Source organism: Scatophagus argus, chromosome 3 (genome assembly GCF_020382885.2).
Source record: "Scatophagus argus isolate fScaArg1 chromosome 3, fScaArg1.pri, whole genome shotgun sequence".
NCBI classification, from domain to species: domain Eukaryota; kingdom Metazoa; phylum Chordata; class Actinopteri; family Scatophagidae; genus Scatophagus; species Scatophagus argus.
This window is the reverse complement of record NC_058495.1, coordinates 16,650,548-16,670,929: the sequence shown is the minus strand read 5'-3', so window position 1 is coordinate 16,670,929 and position 20,382 is coordinate 16,650,548. Positions and strand designations below refer to the sequence as shown.

Genomic DNA, 20,382 nt, shown 5'->3' with positions numbered 1-20,382 from the left:
GAAGATTAAAAAATGCATTTGCACTGAAAATGTTTTGAGATGTTTAAAGAGAAAAAAAGCAATAATAGCTGAGCTTAAATGTTTGTGGTTGTATCTATTTTTACCAAAGGTGAGACATTTTTCATTTGGTCATATGCAATCCACTAGGTGGCGCACTAGACCACCACACATAGTTTATCTAAATGGTGCGCACCTGCTTTATTCCAGGCTTCATCGTCACAAACAAAACAGTTAAAGTGGTCTGATGTTGGTTTTGTCCTGCTTTGAAACAAAGACATAAAGACACAACGCACATAAATTACCATTATATACTGTTATTATATACTGGATTGTGTAATATTATTATATTTTTTACTGTTATTCTTGTCACACATTGTTACTGTTACTATTATTAGCATCAGTATTATTACCATCATCTTGCCACTGCACTTTATATACCCACTTATCTTATCTTGTGTTTTTTTAAGTGTCCTTTAAGTGCATTTTTATTATATAAGTATGTATTGCTATTGTAATAGTTTTATTATTCAAATATACGGGACTTCTATGATAACCTAATTTCCCCTCGATGAATAAAGTCATCTATCTATCTATCTATCTATCTATCTATCTGTCTGTCTGTCTGTCTATCTGTCTGTCTGTCTGTCTGTCTTAAGGACCAATACATTGAATAATGAAACAAAACGAGGGGAATAACATGCGACGTGGACACAACGTTATAGATGTAAACGAAGCAACAAGTTAAGCAGTAAAACCCCCTAAGTGTCAAATAAAGTGTAGCTACTTTATTCAAACTCTAACATCTGTTTGCTGCTCCCACCAGCAGTCTACTACCGTAACAGACTGATGTTAGTAATGACAGCTAGTTAAATGGCTTCTCACTGTTTGTGCACCAGTGTTTATGTGGTTCAGAGGTCGAAAGATAAATCCTACACACACCTTGACTACTAAAGTTATGCTACAACCCGGACTAATTTTGCAGCTTTAAGTACCTGTCACTACTTTTAACGTACCTTTTTTTAAACCTTGTCACTTTAATTTATGTCTCAGCACATCGACCCACATCGCTTGCATGTGTACATAAACTTTCTCAATAAAGTTGAATGTGGCGAACAGCGTGAGCAGGGGTCACGTAATAAAACTCCTGCCAGAGCCACGCCAACTCAACGTCCGAGCCGCTTCATCAGAAGCACAGCACGGGGAGTCACGGGTGCAGAGAAGTGACCAATGCCGTAGCAGAACTGTTTACCTGCGCGCCGCAGCTCGGGCGGTGATTGGTCCGCTAGCCGTCCTGCCCCGAGGTGACGTCAGGAGGAACGCTGCTGGGGAGGTTGCCAAGTACAGATTCCGTGTGAGAGCAGAGCGCTCCGAGTTGAGGGGACAGACGGACGCTGAACACGGCTGTTGGACCTTGCTGTCTGCTTATTTTCAGGTAGGAAACGCTGCTGCCGCACTGCCGTAACTTAAACTTTTAATTCTGACTCTTACACAAAGGCTTGATAGATGTTAGAGCGTGGGTTCATCATACCCCCCCCCACCCGCCCCTTTTTTTGACAGCTCGTTTTCAGCCTGTGTTTATCAATGAGTCACGTTTGCTAACTTTAACTGGGGCTTTACGCCGTGTTATGAGGACCTTTCGTTTAGAGGGACTCTTGGAAGGAGATTTTATGACTTTAAAACTATATTTAGTTTTACTACAAGGCGGAGGGCTGTGGTGAACAACAATCGCACTCTCATTCACATCAGTGGGACCTGTTTGTAACTGAAGATGTGGTTTCGATGGTCCCTACTGACATTACACGCCTACTTCCATACAAACCAGTATAGCCAGCCTGCTCTGTGAATGAATGCAGTAAAGACAGGTTTATTCAGCATGACCTGATTATCCGCAAGTAACTCACTTATGTGTTGAGCCATCGTTCTGTCATTATTCATTTCCACAGCAGAAAAGCAGAAAGGTTTTCTCCAAAATATGATGTCATGTGTAATTTTTCACTTTTTTCCCATCATCTCTTATTTCTCCTTCCTTCTTTCTACTTCTCTCTCAACTCTCCCTTCCTCACACTCATCTCATCCCTTCTGTGTATGGGGTCTTGTAAGGAGAAGTCTGCTTATCAATTAATAAGCTCGCTTTGAGAGGAGATTTGTTGTGCGTCATTGACACCAGCTGACCAATCAGACTGCTGTCAGTAAATCTCTCAGTCAGCCAATGGGAGCATGGGGTTGATGGAGGGGGGGGCATGCAGTTTTTGGATAGGCACTATGACAAGCAGTTGACATCTGTTGAGGGAGTGATGGTGAGTATTAGTTGGATAGTGATGGATGAGTTAATAAACAGGGAACCACTAACTGCCTCTCCACTGCTCTCTCTCTCTCTCTCTCTCTGTCTACATTCATGCTGTTGGTACGCAGGGGAAAATAGCACTCACCCACCACTGCATCAGCCGTTTGACCTGATGAATCACTTTTATTCGTTCCAGTAAAATATGTGAATTGAGTTTTGTTGTGCTGGCTCCAGCCTCTCTGAGCTGCATTTCACCCCGGTCGATACACACCTTCGCACTTGTCTACAATTTCCTGTGATTTTCGAAGAGACAAGAAAGCCGTTAAGGTAAACAATAACAAGTGTTGAGCAACAAACAAGCATTGAAATACATTATACGCTTTGAAATGTCATCCGGTGCCCGGGCAGCTGCGTGTTTAAAAAAGACCGCTCAGCTTTGGTCTTAGGGCTTAGATTTCAAATTGTTGCTCTGGAAGCGGTGAACGATCAGATATGGCCGTGCCCCTGACCTAACTAAGCCCTGAAAAAGAAGCAGTCAAATGAAATCATTTCAGAAGCCATTTCCTGTGTAATGAATCTGCTTTAACAGGAATGCAGTCCTTTGGCACAGTCTCTGCCGTAACTCAGCAGCAGATTTCCCCACAGCTTGGAGCTGTGCCATAGACTGTCCGCCGAGATATGAGATAAGAGTAGTAAAGACGAGCCAAACTTAACAATTGTTTTTAAAGATGAGAGAATCAACTTGTTAGTGTGTTAGTTTGTTATCAACACTTTTGTAGACGGGCGAGCCACCCGCTGTTGAGAAAACAAACGGATTTGTCCAGAGATGTTAGCGATAATTAAACTTTAGATCTGATTTTAATTTAAGTTTGTCTGTTTTATTCTGTGTGTGTGTGTGTGCATGTGTGTGAGCGAAATGTTTTTACACCATTGCAAGTTAAATTTCACGTTCAAACCAACACGCTTTAACTACATGTCATTTCGTCGCCTTTAACTGTGTGTGTGTGTGTGTCTGTGTGTTTCTTCTGTCCACTGCACATCACAGGAATGGGAAACCAGTGAGTACAGCAACTCTCTTCTGTAAAACTTAAGCAAGGGTGAATGCTGCATGTCACAAAGTGCTCAGAGAACGTCGTTATGGTATTGTGCATCTCCCTATCTCAAGCCTCTTCAATCCAGTTGCTTCTTGGGTTTTGAGCAGCTTATCTTCACTCGCTGGCCAAACGTCATGTCTATCAGTGGACATGGAGGGGCTGTTTTTGTCCCTCACATGCTCAAACGATACCTGCATGTGTCTCTCCCCTCTACTCTCCCATGTTATTTTTCAAACTTGCCCTCATCTGTCCCCTGCGTGTCTCAAAGTTGAACCTTATTCTGCTGTTTATAGCATTCGTCTGTTTGGAAAACAGACCCGACCCCTTGCTCAGCTTTGTCTTCAATGTTCCAGTTGCTTGAAACATTTTTTTTTTTCTTTAAATGTTATGTTAAGTCACCTAATGTCAAACATATAAAGATGTTTGCGCAACTGAAGTGAGATTCAAGTGTTGTGACAGAGATTTACAGTAGGTGCATGCCGGTATTTCCTGGATACATGCTGGCTACCTGTGAATTTCAAAAATGAACACAACGAGTGAGGAGCTAAGGTTGATGCATTCATGGATTTTAAATAACTTTGATGTTCAATATCACCCATTCACAGTGCATGAATTAACATGAATTTCCATGAATCTCCATGTGAGCAAGGTGAGATGCTACAAACAGGCAGTATGTGAAAGGTGTTTTCACTCTTCCCCTGACTTCTCCGTTCTCGAAAATCGTCTTGTGCCTTTGCAGTTATTTTTCGCATAAAGGCTACCACTCTTTAAAGAGGACAACTGGGCGGGAGTAGTAACCTTTATGCTTTTTGATTTACGATCATTTTTATTTTCACTTGATCATTTGCAATCTTTCAGTTAATCATGGAGTCTGTAAAATGTTAAAAACTCTGTCACAGCTTACATGAGGGGGAGCTGGAGCCTATCCCAGCTGACTGAGGGCGAGAGGCGGGGTTCACCCTGGACTGGTCGCCAGTCAGTTGCAGGGCTGACACACAAAGACACACACACTCACATGTAGGGGAAATGTAGAGTAGCCAATTCACCTAATGTGCATCTTTTTGGGATTGTGGGAGGAAGGCGGAATATCCGGAGAAAACCCACGCAGGCACAGGCAGAACATGCAAACTCCACGCAGAAGGGCCCAGACCGGGATATAACATAACTTTTTAATTTAATTATTTCGAGGAGTAGCCTAAAAGTGTTTTGGGTTAGAATCAATTTGAAACAGAGAAAAGTAATCATATATTTGACCAGCTAATCAGTTAGTTTCAGCACTACAATCTCAATGGCTTTTATTCACAGGTAAGCTTTAGGAAGACTCACACATGAGAAGATATAAATATCAGCCTATCCTTTCCACAGAAAGTGTCCTGTGTTATTTTGTATTATGCATTGATCTACTACAGATCATTTTTCAGTAAAAACATTGGGGGAGGAATCATGCTCAGTCATGGATTCTCAGTTTCCACATAAGAAGGCTGGTGTCAAGTTGTAACATGTAGTCAGGAATAGAGTTACATTCTACTTTGTATTGTCTGTCTGTCCCCTACAGTACTTATTAGACTACTGGAGGAGAGCTGAGGCCTCTCCTCCAGATTTACCAGCAGAACATCTGCACACATTTGACTGAACTTCCTCGTACTGCTTCCTCTAAGCACATTACTTTGCATGCTGCTTTTTCATGCCCAATTTAGAAATACTTCCTATTACTTCATTTGCTTTAAATGGCATGCAAAATGTAGAGGAAATGATGAATGACTCAGATATTAATTTAAATGTTCAACTGTATCTTTGCTCCTGGTAGTTTGTGTTACACTGTTCGGTAGGTTTTTATATGTCGCTCCAATCTCAAATTGAAAACGGTGGTGAGAGTACCCAGGCCTGTGATCACATGGACGCATAACTGATGAGTTGTGCTGTATGCAGTGTATACCTGATCAGGCTATATCATTTTTCACTGCTTCCTGGATGTGATATCTGCTCCTAATCCATATCCAATAACCACACATTGGATGCTTTTGTTTTTCTTTTATATTTTTTTTAAGTAAAGGCCACACATAGCAAACTGCAGCCAGCCACTGAAGTAACCACAATGATTTCCACCTTAGCTGCCACTTGCCATTAGACACTGAAGCAATTTAGACTCTCAGATACCATGGCAGCTCCTTTGGGTTTCCATGACAACAGGTATGAAGCCGATTTCTGACATTAGTGAAGGCAGCAAGAGGGCCACCGTACTGTGTGTGCATGTGTGCCTGTGCACATGCATAAGATGTGGCACACATGTGAATCGATAAATATATACTCGTTTGTGTATTAATCAGTGGCTGCACCTGAATGCAGCGAGAAGAGGCCACGTTCTGTTAACATTTATTCTCAGATAACCGCAGCCTTAAGCCTTCCCCTGCCTGTCACTTGATGCCACTCACACACAATTCAGCGTTTGAATGAGCTGACTTTGAACTGATAGGGAGATGATTAACTGTGTGATTATATTGTTTTTAACATAATGGCTCTTGTACAATCCAGAGCAATGTGTTACATCATCTCATGTGCGCAGACAGACTGTGAAGTTGCCAGGCGGGCAGCACGAACAGAGGAGGAGTGAGGCATGCCGATATGAACGGAGCTATTTTAGTCCTCCAGGTCTTGAATTAAAGGCACTTTGTGGGTTCACATGATGATAGCAGTGACAGCAGGGCTCTCTGTGATCACCTCCCCTCTTGACAGTGTGGTGAAGACAAACATCTGAATGTTTGCTTCCCTTGAGAAATAAGTGACAAAGAATCAACTTTCTTTGTGTGTTTTCCTACCTCTTAAAGGTAGGAGTGTTTTTATACTCTTTATCTTGAATGTTTGATTTGGCCCAGTTTGGGAACATCTCATTTAAACATGAACATTACACAAAGTCAGTAAAGTCACACCCATGCACGCATTACAGATAAACTGGCATTTTATATATAAGCTTCTGAGTTTTAGTTCTTCGCTGCAGTGTGCTTCCCCTGATTGATTTTAAAGTTTCAGTTGTACCGCTGTGAGTTTGACTTTACTGTAGGTACACCAAAGTGAGCTCCAAGGAAAATTGTTTTCTGTTAATAGGAACGTGTCAACTTGATTTATGTGACCTGGGTCCACAGCCAGGGTTTTATGCTGCACTGTGGTGTAGTGGAAGTCCTATACAGCGACAGTCAGGTCACTGAAGTGAAACCATAGTTAACTTATTAACCTAGTAGATATCGACCTTGACTTTTAGCACTCTACCATGAATCTCGCTTCTGTTCATTACAAAGATATTTGAACTTACGTAACTTTTCACGAAATATCTTAATAAAATGAAACGCTGAGCCTGATCCCGTGTTGTGTCACGCACTTTACATTGTGTGTGAAAATTGTGTTAGACAGGAAGCAGGTTTTGTTGTGTTCTTACGTCACCTGAGACACACGCAACTGTCTATGTAACAGACTAACCAAAAGTTTGCAAGAGTATGTCTTTCCGGTTGTAATATTGTCAGTAAGTGACAAGTTTAGGGCAGTTCCTTACTTGCATCGTCATGTGATGTTTACCTGCTGGACGTCCTCCAGTACACCCGCAGGGCGAATGCAAACACCAACCCAAAGGAAAATATTTGCTACACAACAACATACCAGCTAGTTTTACACATGGTTATGGTAAAGTACTTTGAATTGGCAATGTATTTGAAAGATGCTTTATAAATAAACCTGCCTTACCTTAAAATAGAAGATATGTCAGAGGCATTACCATGCTTTGCATATTAACAGTATGTGATCAAAAGAGGCAGACGATGTAATAAATGCATTGATGCCAGCAGCAGGTGTGTATGGGGGGAGGCAGTTAAACTGTCGGCATTTATGAGTATCTCCTTCTTGTCCTCTTTTCCTTCACTAGTATTGTTTCTGACCGTAACAACAAGAAGATGCCACTGGGTGACGATTGCCATGCCTGGAAAAAGAAGACTGCAGATGTGAAGGATCAGTATGACTTCAAAGAGGTCCTGGGAACGTAAGTGTGTCAGCGCCAGTGGCAAAAACCCTTGTCTTTCATCTTTGTATGTTGGCTTTTTCACACTCTGGGAAACACTGCCATGATCTGATTAAAGGGTGTGCGTTTTTACATTTTTAATGAGGCATTTAATACGCATTTGTTAACCGTCCTTTCAGGTGGACAAAAAGACCGACAATTTGCATATGTTTTGTTTCTGATCCAGGTGCTTTTGTATAGATTGAATCTTTTAAAATTATCATGCAAGTATTTGTGCAGATAATTTTTGCTGCTAAATGACTGTATAGACCATATTTGGTACGGAGTGATTGGCTGTGAATGTATTACTGTGCTTTTAGCCTTCTAACAAGGTTTTGGCGTATTCTGTAAATGTGTAACTGCTCCATGTATTTTTATGCTGGGCTGTTCCTGTTAGTGTCCTTGGATAAACATCTTAATTGGACCATAACAGGCTCTAATGTGAACCTGATATGGTGCAAGCAACACACATGTATGTGGCCAGGTTTGCACTAACTATGTGAGTGCAAAGCCAGCAGTAGCATAAATGCTGTTTTTCCTCAGGCCACGTTTTGCACCTTTATGTCTGGTGATTTCATGGCTCTAAACAAATTTGCTTATGTCAAGGTAAGTGGAGAGGCATGGATGAGTTTGTATTCATTCAGATCAGGTTGTGTAGTGCACTTTGGTATTTGTTTTACACATGCATTCATGGATTCTCAGACCACCTTGTTTTGCTTCAGTGGACAAATACAAAGTCTTACACTAACGCTTTTAAAATATATGTGACAATTTAAAAACACATTAAAAGAAAACTGTATGAAAAAACTGTACAATGAAGATTGTCTGTACAGACTGCCAATCTGTTTCCTAAGGGTAATTATATTTTCTTATATTATATTTTCTCTCAAGTGAGCAAAATGATTTGGGAGTGGTCGAGAGTGTGCAGTCTGATACATTAATCCTGCAGTAAGGTTTCAGTAATAGAGCAGTGTATCTCAGTGAAACTCATTTGTTGACACGGTCTCATCAGAACCCTGTTGATTTACCTCTCTGACACAGTGTCAACAAACCAGCCACAAAGCGTGACACTGAGAGGCTGGTATTCTGCTGCCTGCATGTAAATGAGTGTGGGCAGAACATTAGAAAACACCTCTTAAGGAAATGCAGTTCACACTGAAACAGCCCCAGTAAATAAACAGCCTCATAAATTACCACCAGAGTTGAGTCACCTCTGACACAAGGCTGATACACTTTACAAAGATGTGTGTTGTTGCTGGGCTGCTGTATTGTATTACTTTCAACTGCAGAGGTGTACTTCATAAACTGGTGACTCTGAATGACTTTACAGACTCAACACGGCTAGACCTGATTAATCAACAGTAATTATTAAAGCTAGGGAGCCTGAGAGAGCTTGACACAGTGCTCAGGGACAAATGAGGGGATACATCATCCACTATTGCATTGTTTTCCCATGAAGCTAAACCTGAATGATGTGTTTGTTAACTTGAAATCATTAACTAGCGCTCAAGTCAAACTTTTTAGTTGTGGTTTATTCAGTGGCAGTTAAACTACAAGCTAAACTACACATGCAAAGACACTTACAGTAATGAGTTTTACATAACATCAGTTCATCAGTTCCAGCTGCAGATTGTAACTTCTCTGTTTCTCACCGTGTTTATGTCTGTGTGCCTTGCAAGTGTGAGACGCATCGAGAGGGGGTGGGTCTGCTTTTTCACTATGAAGATTGAGTTTTATTTGTATTTTGATGGAGACATTTATTTGCTGCGGCAATCTTAATTTACAGTTTTGACTGCATAAAGGGGACTGCCTGGTGGCCTTAATGATTCCCCACTCAGGTTACAGTGCACTGAAACAAAGAGCCCTTCTCCCACAGCATGCTGGGAAGTAGATTTGTACAGTGAGACAGTAAGATTAGGTACAGTCACTGAATTTCAGTCCCATGTGTCCTGCTGCAGCAGCTTTTTGTATGCACAATGTTTTTTCTTTACGTGGTGAGATAAACATCATGTCTTGAACAGGCCAGGATTTTGAAATTTCAGATTTGTTTTTAAATTCTGACACGCAAAGTTTTCAGGCTTTTTATTTGACAGTGCTTCAATGTATGATAGTGCTTGTCTCGTTTAAATACTTTGAGGTTAAAGCCCATATCAGCTGTAGTATATACAGTGAAATACTGTTGGGGTGGGCTGCATTTGTGCTGTGTCTCCTTATTTTCTTGGTGAAGAATCTCTCTTAAACCTCTTAACTTTTGAGGACAATGTGTGTGCGTGTTTGTGTGTGTGCATGCATATGTGTGTGCTATCTGTTTATCTCAAAATGGTCATGCTCGCTTTTCAGATTGCCCAATGGCATGCACAGTGTCTGTAACTCGTTTGCTGTGTCCCTCAATCCCGACTTATAAGGCAGTCTGTTCTAGTATAGTCTATGCAAGGGAGCAGGAACACCATTCTGGTAGCTATACAGTACTCTTGTCCAAACCCAAAGTTCATTTGGCCCTTCCAACAACAGAGTGTATTTCATCGTCAAGACAGGACCATTTCTGTCCTTGTGAGGTCCTCCTCTTCTGCTGTCATCCCACAGTGAAACTTTTGCCCAGTTTTCCTAAATTGTCAGAAGCAATTTTTGTTCTCAAAGAAATTGCTCTTTAAATCCTACTAGTCTTTGTTTTATGATCCTTAATCATGGATGCCGTTGTCATAAGACTGGATGTTTATTTAAGGTGTCCTGAAGCGCCTTTTACATACACCCACATCCGTGTTAGTTCAGGATTAAGCTGCGTGAACACTTACTGAATCCAAGATGAAACTTAAGCCTGTTTCGTGAGTTTATGAAACCCTTCTTAGCCTCTTTAGCCCTCCTTAGTCACAAATACACAGAGGATAAAAAACTATTGTAAGCACTTAAAGAAAAGGACTTAAGATCTGTAGGAGTTTAACCACAGTGACAAACATTACCACCAAAATCAGTCATGACAGCTTGATGATCACTTATCTTTCAAGTCTGTATATCTCCTGTAAAGACTATGTAAATACTAGTGCTGCTGTAAGTTCAAAATGTTAGTTACTTTCAAGTTAATCCATGAAGTGTTTAAGGTGTTTTGCTAACAACCTACAAAGTGGGTTATTATGTACAGGTAAATATGGCAGTGGCACACCAAATTGAAGTTGTGTAAGTCCATACGCATAGCTGATTGGTGCATACATGATTATGTTTTCCCTTCCTTTCAGCTTCTCTCATTGTCATCCCTCCAGTTCTCCACCTGCCCCAGGTTTTGGTGCTGAGCTTGTTTATGGAGAGATCACCAGCTCACTGCATCACTCAGCTGTGTGCCACATTTATTTGCCATTGCTGGATTGTTGTCTTGGGAACAACAGGAAACACTTTCCATAATGGACTCAAACAGTCACTATGGAAACAAAGTTTTTGATTTGCTATTAATAATCCACTGCCTGGTGCATATGTGCCCATTGTGCTAGAGATAAACTCGCTCTCTCTTTTACAAGAAAACACAGAAAAAAATGACACACACATTTTTCTGTAAATGTGCTTATGTTTCCCCTCACTCGTATTTTTACCTTGAAGGAGATGCACTGCAGATCACATCATCAACAAATCGAATGCTTATCATGTATCATACAAAAAAGGCCATCATTTTACCCGTCCTGAACTAACACAAAAAAGTCCAATTAATAAATACAGAATATTGTACAGAATACCTCACAGGAGTATTATGTGTACTTTAAATACACATAATACTCTAATTCTTTGTGGCAAATCAGTGTAATTGATAAAAAGAGTTACTTCTTATTTATTGACCTCTTCATGCAAAGTGCATGTATTTCAGTGCAGAAACATGACAAATCATACACAAGTAGCACATGTCTGTCTTTAGTGACAAAAAATATTAACGATAGAGGGACTTTAATCCTTCTAGCTGTGGTATGTGAGTCTCCAGCTGCCGCCACATGTTTTTGTAATCAAAGCAGATGGGAATTAATAATGCACAAACAGGCAACGGCACTTTCACTGCAATCAACTCAAATCCTCTTTAGCCTTCATTCTTTTCTCATTTCTGTTACTTATGTTAATCTATTCCTCTCCCTCTCCCTCTCACACCCTTCCTCTCTGTCTCTCCCTCCCTCTCTCTCACTCTGTCTCTCTCTTCACACTTTTGTGTGTGTGTGTGTGTGTGTGTGTGTGTGTGTGTGTGTGTGTGTGTGTGTCTCTCTCTCTCTCCGTCCAACCCAGCCACAATCCCACATCCATGTTGTCAGAAATCCAGCCTCATTTTGGCTCCTCATCCCTGTCACCTGGTCTCACACTGTGTTTGCTTGGATGAGGGATCCCAGTGCGTCCTGCCACCATTTGATTTTTGTCTGAAATTAAAGCTTTAATGTTTCAGGAATCAGGTCACACAACTAAGCAAAAGACCAAATGACTGTTATTGTTAATAAGGTTCAGTAAAGACTCAAATAACAACCTACTCTTACAGCTGAATTGTTGGTAACATTAAAAACCTCAATGTATTATATTATTATTATATTATTGTATGCTTTATTTAAAAAATCTAGTGCTCTCCAGCATATGTTCACAGACTCCCTATTGTCTGGTAATTTTTACCAGAAAAAATCTGTCAGAGTCTATCATATGATCTCTCCGGACATAATGTTTGTTTGTTGAAATTAAATACCTGGTATTCACACTAAACACGAAATACATTTATTGCACAATTATATACAAAGTCAATTAATTAAATTAATTAAAATCAGTTAAAACCAGCTTGGAGGAAAAAACGTTGCTTGTGTCATAGGGCATTGCTGGCTTTGCTTCTCTGCTGAGACGCAGGAAGCTGTGGAGGATAGACGAGCAGAGCTGGAGCTTCTGGAGGAATAAACAGCCAGTCTCTGCTCTGATCCAGAGCTGTTTACCAGCGGGAAAAAGGCTCAGAGTTTACTTTTGTTAAACGTGGATTTATCGTCACTCACACTTGTGTCTGCAGCAGTGAGCGTGTAGGTGTAATTTAGACTACTGTAATTAGTCTCTTCATTTTTGTTGAAAGCTGAACAGGAGTTGAGGGGGGGCGGTTACTTCATGAACATACTGAGGAGTGAGGGGGGAAAAAGAAGGAACTGCTGGAGAGAAATAACCATTCTGACATTTCAATGGCTGCACATGTTCTCGTGCTGAGGGCAGCGAGGAGGAAATTCTCAGCACTTTCAGCCCAGACTGCATTGCAAAGCACAGGGGCTGGCATGGGAGGGAGGAAGTGGAGGGTAAGCGCAGGGAAGCATGGTGTAATCATCTAAAATCGTTAGGCCTGATGGATTGGCCCTCGCCTGTTTTCTGTCACTGATGTCGAACGGTGACCCAGTAGCCCTTGCCCTCACTGATCGTATCATCAGCTATTGGCCACAATTGATTTGGAAAGAGGAGGAAGAGGAAGAGAGAGAGAGAGAGAGAAAGAGAGTTCATGCCAACAGCACAACAACACTGCTACAGTTTTCTTATATCACAGTTGTTATAACTGAAAGTTGTGCTGTATGTCTTTCCTCTCTGCACATTCTCAAAGACCTCCAGCCTCCCTGAATGAACACACAGCATCCATTCATCACGCATCTTTTTCTTACAAAGCAAGGAGCCCTCTCTCGCCCACTTGCCAGTTATTTTTGATGTAACAGACTGAAGATCTTTCATTAAAATCTTTCTTAGGCAGTTTCGGATGGCACATCTTGTGAGCTCTTCATTGCCTTTTCACATTCAGAAGATTTAAAAAAATGCACAAAAAGAAATAGCTGTGGTCTTAGTGCCAGATATGTTCATTAGCCCAGTATTCTGAGGCTATGCTTGAATATGTGTTGTCTTGTTAATGCTTCAAACTTGTGATCATGTGAGACTTTTTAAATCTTAATCTGAGAATCCACACAGATTTTTGTTGTTATGTGACACACATATTGTACTCTCTGCAGTCAAAAAGTGGAACCTTTTGCCCGGCTTGTTCCCTCTCACTTGTGTCTATCTGCTACATTACATGGGTTTTAACGCTGATTTACCACTTTGTCTGAGAGCCCTCTGCTCCTGAGTGGAAAGGTTCAATAACTCAACACTCATTGATGTGCGTGTATGTGTGTGCGCACTTGTGCTTGCATTGTGAAATACTATAAGTTAATGTGACAAGAGGCGAAGCTTTGACCCTGATTTAGTGGCGTGTGCGCTTGAATTAAATTATAGCTGTTGTTTCTAAAATGTATGAGAAATGTATGTTATACTCTATTTACTTTATTTACTTCATTAATGCACATGCACTGTACTCTTAGTGGGAGCTTCATCTCACAAGCAGAGGACAGTAAGTTTTTGTCAGCAACAAGCTTTTTTTGTGAGGAAATTCTCGTGTTAAACAGCAGCTTATAGGGGCCAAGATTAATGAAGAGTGCATACTTATGCATCAGTAGTAACAAACAAATCATCCACAAAGAAAAATATATAATGTATTGTACATTATTTTGAGTGACTCTTCACAGCAGTAACAGTATGAGTAACTGCTGGTAAGACATACCAGATTTTTATTGAATTCCTATTGTTCGGCGTAATTTTCGTCATCACTGCCATGTCTGTCTTTCTGATTTGGACAAAGCAGTCCATGACCGCCCATCCATCAGTCACCCGGTTTCAATGTCGCCATGTAATTCTTTGAGGTGTAGACTCAGCGAGGAACCGACAAACTCTCATGTGTTTATTTAAGCCCAGGTTGACTATTCAGGTGCTATTTTTGTCTCTTCTTCATTATTCAGTGTTTGTATCCTGAGTCAGAATCAAATTAATTCAAAATGATGATTAACAGAGTAGTTCAGACAAAAGGAAACGGCCACCTTTATGGAGCAGATGAGTCTCCCAGCGTGAGAGCTGTCCCACCTCATCTATTTTTCATCCCTGTCTCTCTCCATGCTCCTCTCTTTCTGTCTCTGTCCTGACTCTCCCTCTCTCCCCGTCATTTACTACTAATCATATTTACTCCATGTTATATTGATGATGTTAAACTTTCACCTGTCTTTATTTCTCCCAAATCTCATCTCTCTTTCTCCACAAAGGCATCCCACGTGCACATCACTGGTCTTTCTGGAGAAGAGCGAATTGCTTTCCTTTTTTGTACTTTTCCTTGCTTTGCTTGCCTCAGCTTTTCTTTTGTCACAAGGTTTTATTGTGTCTAATCTGTAGGATGAGACAGAGCTAAGACCTTCCCTCATTACACAGTGCCCTGCTCATGTACTGGACTTCAAAGCACAGAACAACATGTTACTCTGTCTGCCCTTGTAATTCTGTCTCAGCTCCTGATAAGTCCATACAGCAGTTGTGAGTAAGGCTTGTGGCACGCTACTCTGTCGTCATCTCCCATCATCCGTCTTTTCATTTCTTCTTCTTGCAACTTTTTTTATTTGATGCGCAGTCATTAACACATTGTTTGTGCTAAAAGAAAGGTGTGCAGACACCACTGCGGTCACCTTTAAGTTATGTTATTAAGATACTTCACAGAAAGAAAAAACAAAGTTACCTGCTGATTCATTCTGAGACTAAATGACATTCATTCTGACACACGAGCATTCATAGCATGAGAGATTAACTAAAAATAAAAACTTGGAACTTTTTCCAACTCCAGCCCAGTCCTGAAAATCCATCCCTGTTTATGGCACCCTCAGTCCTTCAGCCCTGCCCTGACCTAATTCGAACAGAAGACTGTGTCTCAGCACAGCACAGCTCAGCATGGCACAGCCTGCTGTTCCTGGAATACATACACACGTGCACACACAAACACACACATATATATGCCCACTGTCTGTCCCATTTATGCATCTCCATCTGCTCACAGCAATATACCCCCTCCCCCCAACAATTTTAAGTACACTTGCAAGCTTGTTGTGAACATCTTCCCACAGACTTTCTCCATTGTTATATCCCCTTATTCTCCATGTTCCCCCGTCATGACAAACTGTCTGTATAGTAGCAAACCAGCTTGAGAAAACTTTTTTTTTTTGTCTCTAGAAATCCTAGAAATCCTTAGGGAAGCATGTTCTTTGCTTCGCAGCTTAAATACAATCCACTGAGCACAGCTGTAGCTTGTTCTTGGGTGCTTGTTCTCCCTTCCCAACATGTTTTTAATTTCATGATTAATATGATTTTAATGATAATATAAACAAGGAAGCTGTAGTGGTTTGAGTATACAGACCTTCCTTGACTATTGCCATGTATTTGTTTTTCACAATCCTAAGTAAGGCCTTGGCACGCTACTCCGTCGTCATCTCTCCTCCTTGCAACATTTTTGATTTTATGTCACTAAGACATTATTTGAGCAAAAAAAAAAAAAAAAAAAAAAAGCACACAGAATCCCCTGAAGTGACCTTTATGTTAAGTTATCAAGATGCATCACTGGAAAACAAACAGTCAGCTGCTGAATCTAGCTACTGAATCACATTCATCCTGACACTCGAGCATTCATAGCATAAGAGTTTAACCGTCCTTTAGAAAAATGGCCATTAACTCAACCATTAACTCCAGCCCAATCCTGAAAATCCATCCCTACCTGTGCTTCATACAAATTGGTTAGAGATACTGTTCTTTGTTTCATAGCAGTTCCTCTCAATAAGTAAGGCTTGGAACAGTGGAAAGCTGGAAAGCTGGATCTGTCGTGTTCTGATGTAGAATATAAAGTGTATACGTGTATAAGGCACTTGAAGTTGTATTATATGAGTTTCAGCCCACTAAACAGCTAAAGTGTCAGCACATAATTGCCTACATCCACCACATTATCCTACCAGTGAAGGTCCAACATTCTGTTTTGTCTCCACCAACTCCTGAGCAAAATATTTGTGTTTAACTCATTAGGCATTTGACGTTCTTGTTGAGTAGGCCTGTCTTTGGTATCAGACAGATAGTTTACAGTGGGTTAGAGCTTTTGTTAGCTGAAAAGAGCTGCTGCTGGAAACATTGCAATTGAGAACTGTGAGACTGAAGTAGTAAATGCACAGGCCATAAAACCAAAACAGTGAGCTTAAAATGGCTAAGAATCTGTGTTATTGTTAATTCTCTGTGCACTAGAGTTTATTTCTACTTAAGAAATAGTTCGTCCTAAAACTGCGTGTTCTGTGAGCACAGCACTATATAAGATGTAAAAATACATCTTGTTAATGGTTTGTGGTGTCTCATGTACACACCAGATGTCCACATGTAAATTGTTAGTCATTCCCACATTCAGATTAGCAGATGGACAGTAGGTTGGGGAGGAAGACTGGAAGGAATGGTGGAAATCCAGTGTCACTGTCACTGCTCGCCATCGCTACACTCCCCACTGGAACTGATAACAGTACACAAGCATACAAGGGGTCATATTTGTCTTCAGGTATTTGATTGATCGCTTTCCTCTTACAGTCATTGAACTATAGTGTGGTGCGCACTGAGGTGTTCAGTCACAGTTACTGACAGTGAGTCAAACATACCAGCACCATGGCAACACTCATATTAAGAAATTATTGAGATGAAAGTGAGCACAACTGTGATGATGACAGTAGATTATGTTTATTATCAGTTAAATGTAAATGATACAAAATCCCTTTGTTATTATTGCAGTTGCAACGTTTGGGGTGTAATGCCACACGTATTCATCTTGAAACCTTTTCACTTCAGTACTTGGTCAGACGCCCTGTTGCTATTTTTACTCCCGTTGCTTGTACTGAGAGCGCTGCATGGACGAAGAAGTTGATTCATGAAGAGGAAATCGGGAGTTATCTTTTCAATACTCCTTTTAATACAAAAATCTAAACTAGGTGGCAGCTTTCTGCAGGTAGATCACCAGGGACCTGAAGGTTTGAGAAAACACATTAGTGATAATGTATGTCATTTCCACCTCACTAATCTTTTATTTGAGTGGTCATGGCTCCTGTCTGATCTCCAGTGCTCAGCAGATAGGTACATGCTTATTGCATTACGTAATAGAAATCATTCAGCGTGGACAGCAAGCGTCCGATGTGAAACGATGTTGGACGCTCGCATGCTGTTAGCACATAATGTAAATTGTTTTAGGTGTTATTGACACAGTAAATCGGTCCATTATTAATACAAAATTATTGATTATAGCAGCTTTAAAATCTTTGCTCAGCGATAGAAACAGAATAATTAAACTCTTAAAATTATTTATCTCCCTTCAATATCTTAAAGAAATGTATCTGTGTGTTTCACTGGAGCTTTAACTCATATCGATTGCTTATATTAAGCTGTTACACATTTGCGTTAGGCTTAGTTACGAGATAAGGAGACAAATTGTGGTTTGATTTTGCAAATTTTTGTGTCTGGAGTGCCCACAGAGCAAAGATGGTCTTTTCATTTTCAGGGCCAGTATCACAGTTGGGTATCTCTCAGCTCTGATTGGACCAGATGGTCTTTCTCTATGTCTCTGCGACCTTTCCACGGTTACCATTTTGTCAGCTGCTTACATACCTTCTTGACCAGCTTCTCAGCAGGACAGATGGCACGATTATTTGGAGTTTGAGAAACATGGGATTTATAAGGGGAAAAAAATGCATGGCAGTAATCAAGCAAGGTTTGTATTCTCAAAACACCACGGCATACGAAGGAAGCTTCCTTGTTCATCGTAACGTCAAAGTCTGCCTTGATATTAAAAACACGTTGGGGAGGGAGAACAAGCGTCCAAGCACAAGCTACAGCTGTTACGAGAAAAGCATATAGAGAGCGAGTTTGTTTGTCTCTGCATTTGTCTTGTGATGATTACATGTAAAAGTGTTTGTCTTTGTTGTCATCAGAAATCAATAGAGCTCTCCTGGTTTTATCTGTGTTAATGTGACCGCAGCGTCTAGTAACGGTCTGTTAAAACATGTTTGCATTTATGTTCTGCGTGTTTGTTGTATGGGTGTAAGCACACATGCATGAATGATGGCACTTGAGATCCTAATTCCTTACTTTTTAAATTCCTTTGATACACCGAGTGAGGCGTCATGGGACACACACATGAAAAGTTTGCTTGTAGTGACGGAAGCTAAGCAACTCCAAGTCTGTATTTTAAGAGAATGGCTTACTCAGAGACAGAAATGAGTGATTTAATGAAGAGATAAGCTAAAAGGAAGAAATATGCTAATATTTGAACTTTCTGAGCATTGAAATTAGAGAAAGGATGGCTCTTGTCAATTGTTTTGGCAGGATTCATAGTGTTTAGATACAAGATTTGTGCACAATAGCACAATGTCGATCACTGGGATATATGTTATTTCACTGACATGTAAATATTTACTCTGTTTTAGGCTCCCAACCATTTAAATTGTGTTACCGCCTGTCTATATTTAAACTCTTGTGTAAAGTATTTGCACTGTGAATTTCTGAGAAAACGCCCCACTGTTTGGATAGTAGCAATAAGCATGACTTTAGTGAGGGTTTAGTGGCTAATAGAGGCGCACTGGTGTTGAAATAGTGTCTGTGCGTGCGTGTATGTGCGTATGTGAGCATATGTGTGTGTTTATCCTCTTCCTGGACCCAGGTCCAATGGTGGTGATAAGAATGTCCTGTTAGGAACAGGAACAGCTCAGTAAACACTGTTGTTTACCTTATCATCCAGCCAAAACCTTTACTAGAATTAAGCTTTAGAAGCTAGAATTAAACTCCCCAAACTCCCCAATACCCTGTAAATTGTTACCACAACTATGCTCTCCTTATGTTCTTAGCCCACTCTGTCAGTGGCAGGGTTAAAATGGACTTTTGTTTGGAAGTTTTTACAGATGTCACGTAATCAACCTGACCTTAGTGTAACATGTATCCCACAGCCCCTCCAAAGACGTTTCTTCTACCATTCCATTATAGTTGAAATATGGCTGTGTTCTGCCATTCAGGCTGTAGAAAGGTATTTGGTTGGGTGAGTCCATCCAGCCAATGAGTGGGGGAACAGGGCTTAAGTGTGGTAGCATCTCCCTCCTCATCATCAGTGCTTGTGCATGTTATTCTAATTGAAGAATTTATCACTTGGATAACACAACAGTGAATTTATTTGTTTAAAAATTTATTTATTTAGCAGTAGAACTAAGTTGACCATCACCAGAAAAAGGGATGTTGTTACACCCAGAATAAGCACTGTGACAGAAAGGTTTTTATTTAAGGAATGTGTTGCATGATTGTTTTAAAAAAAACAATGTCAGCGACAGTGATAGTTTTGGGGAAGCTAAGCTTCCTCTATCCTTTTAATAGCGCCGCCTATGATGAAAATTTTATCGTACAACCCTCTGACATTCAGAAATAAGGAAGTATCTTCTGAGACTTCATTTCAATGATTTCTAGTGACTGTTGGCAACAGGAAGTTAGGGGTAAGATGCTTCTGCTTCTGACAAATGATTGTGCACAGCCTTTAGCTGCAGTCCAACTGAACAAGTGTCATTGTTTCATTTAACTTGAAAGTCCAAGCAATAATGTGCCAGAGGTTCAGCCAACTTAATTCCTTATAACACCACTTAGAAATATTTGAGATAAAATCAGTTTAACAAATTTAAAAATAGGGAAATTTTCCTGCAGTATGTTATTATTTCACAACACAAGTATGTACCAATGGAAAGCTTTTTTGGACTATCCACAGTCAAAGACACATTAGTGTTCTCGAGTTTTCCTAATGTTTGTGTGAACCACTGTATGACACTTCCCCAGAGCCCCTTGGTCTGTCAGTGGGTGCATGGAGAATGTCAACTAAATCCTCCAGATGCTACACAGGAATTTGCAGCACTGTCAACCTCCTCCACACAGCTGGATTTCTGCCAAAACTAATGGCCTTCTTTGGCAGCTTTACTTTCTTCTTCAGATGTGACCACAAGGCCTCACTGCCTGGATAATTGTTGCTTTGATCAGACAGTGGATTCAGTGTTAGTTTTGAGGCTAATAACACTAGAGAAGCTTGTGCAGGTCATTCTGTATAAAGTATCTAA

The 20,382-nt window shown here is 40.5% G+C and overlaps 1 protein-coding gene across 2 annotated transcripts in view; it reads left to right on the top strand.

The window, feature by feature from the left end:
- Nucleotides 1–1,298: 1,298 nt before the first annotated feature.
- Nucleotides 1,299–20,382, top strand: part of camk1b (calcium/calmodulin-dependent protein kinase Ib) — a 33,767-nt gene continuing 14,683 nt past the window's right edge. The window contains exons 1-2 of one of the 2 annotated variants that reach the window (XM_046384221.1): nt 1,299–1,432; nt 7,289–7,402. In XM_046384221.1, the coding sequence (XP_046240177.1) occupies nt 7,317–7,402 (86 nt within the window). In that variant the 5' untranslated portion in view covers nt 1,299–1,432; nt 7,289–7,316. Of the gene's footprint in view, nt 1,433–2,017; nt 3,343–7,288; nt 7,403–20,382 lie in introns of those variants that run through there. The other variant, XM_046384220.1, reaches the window with a different exon arrangement.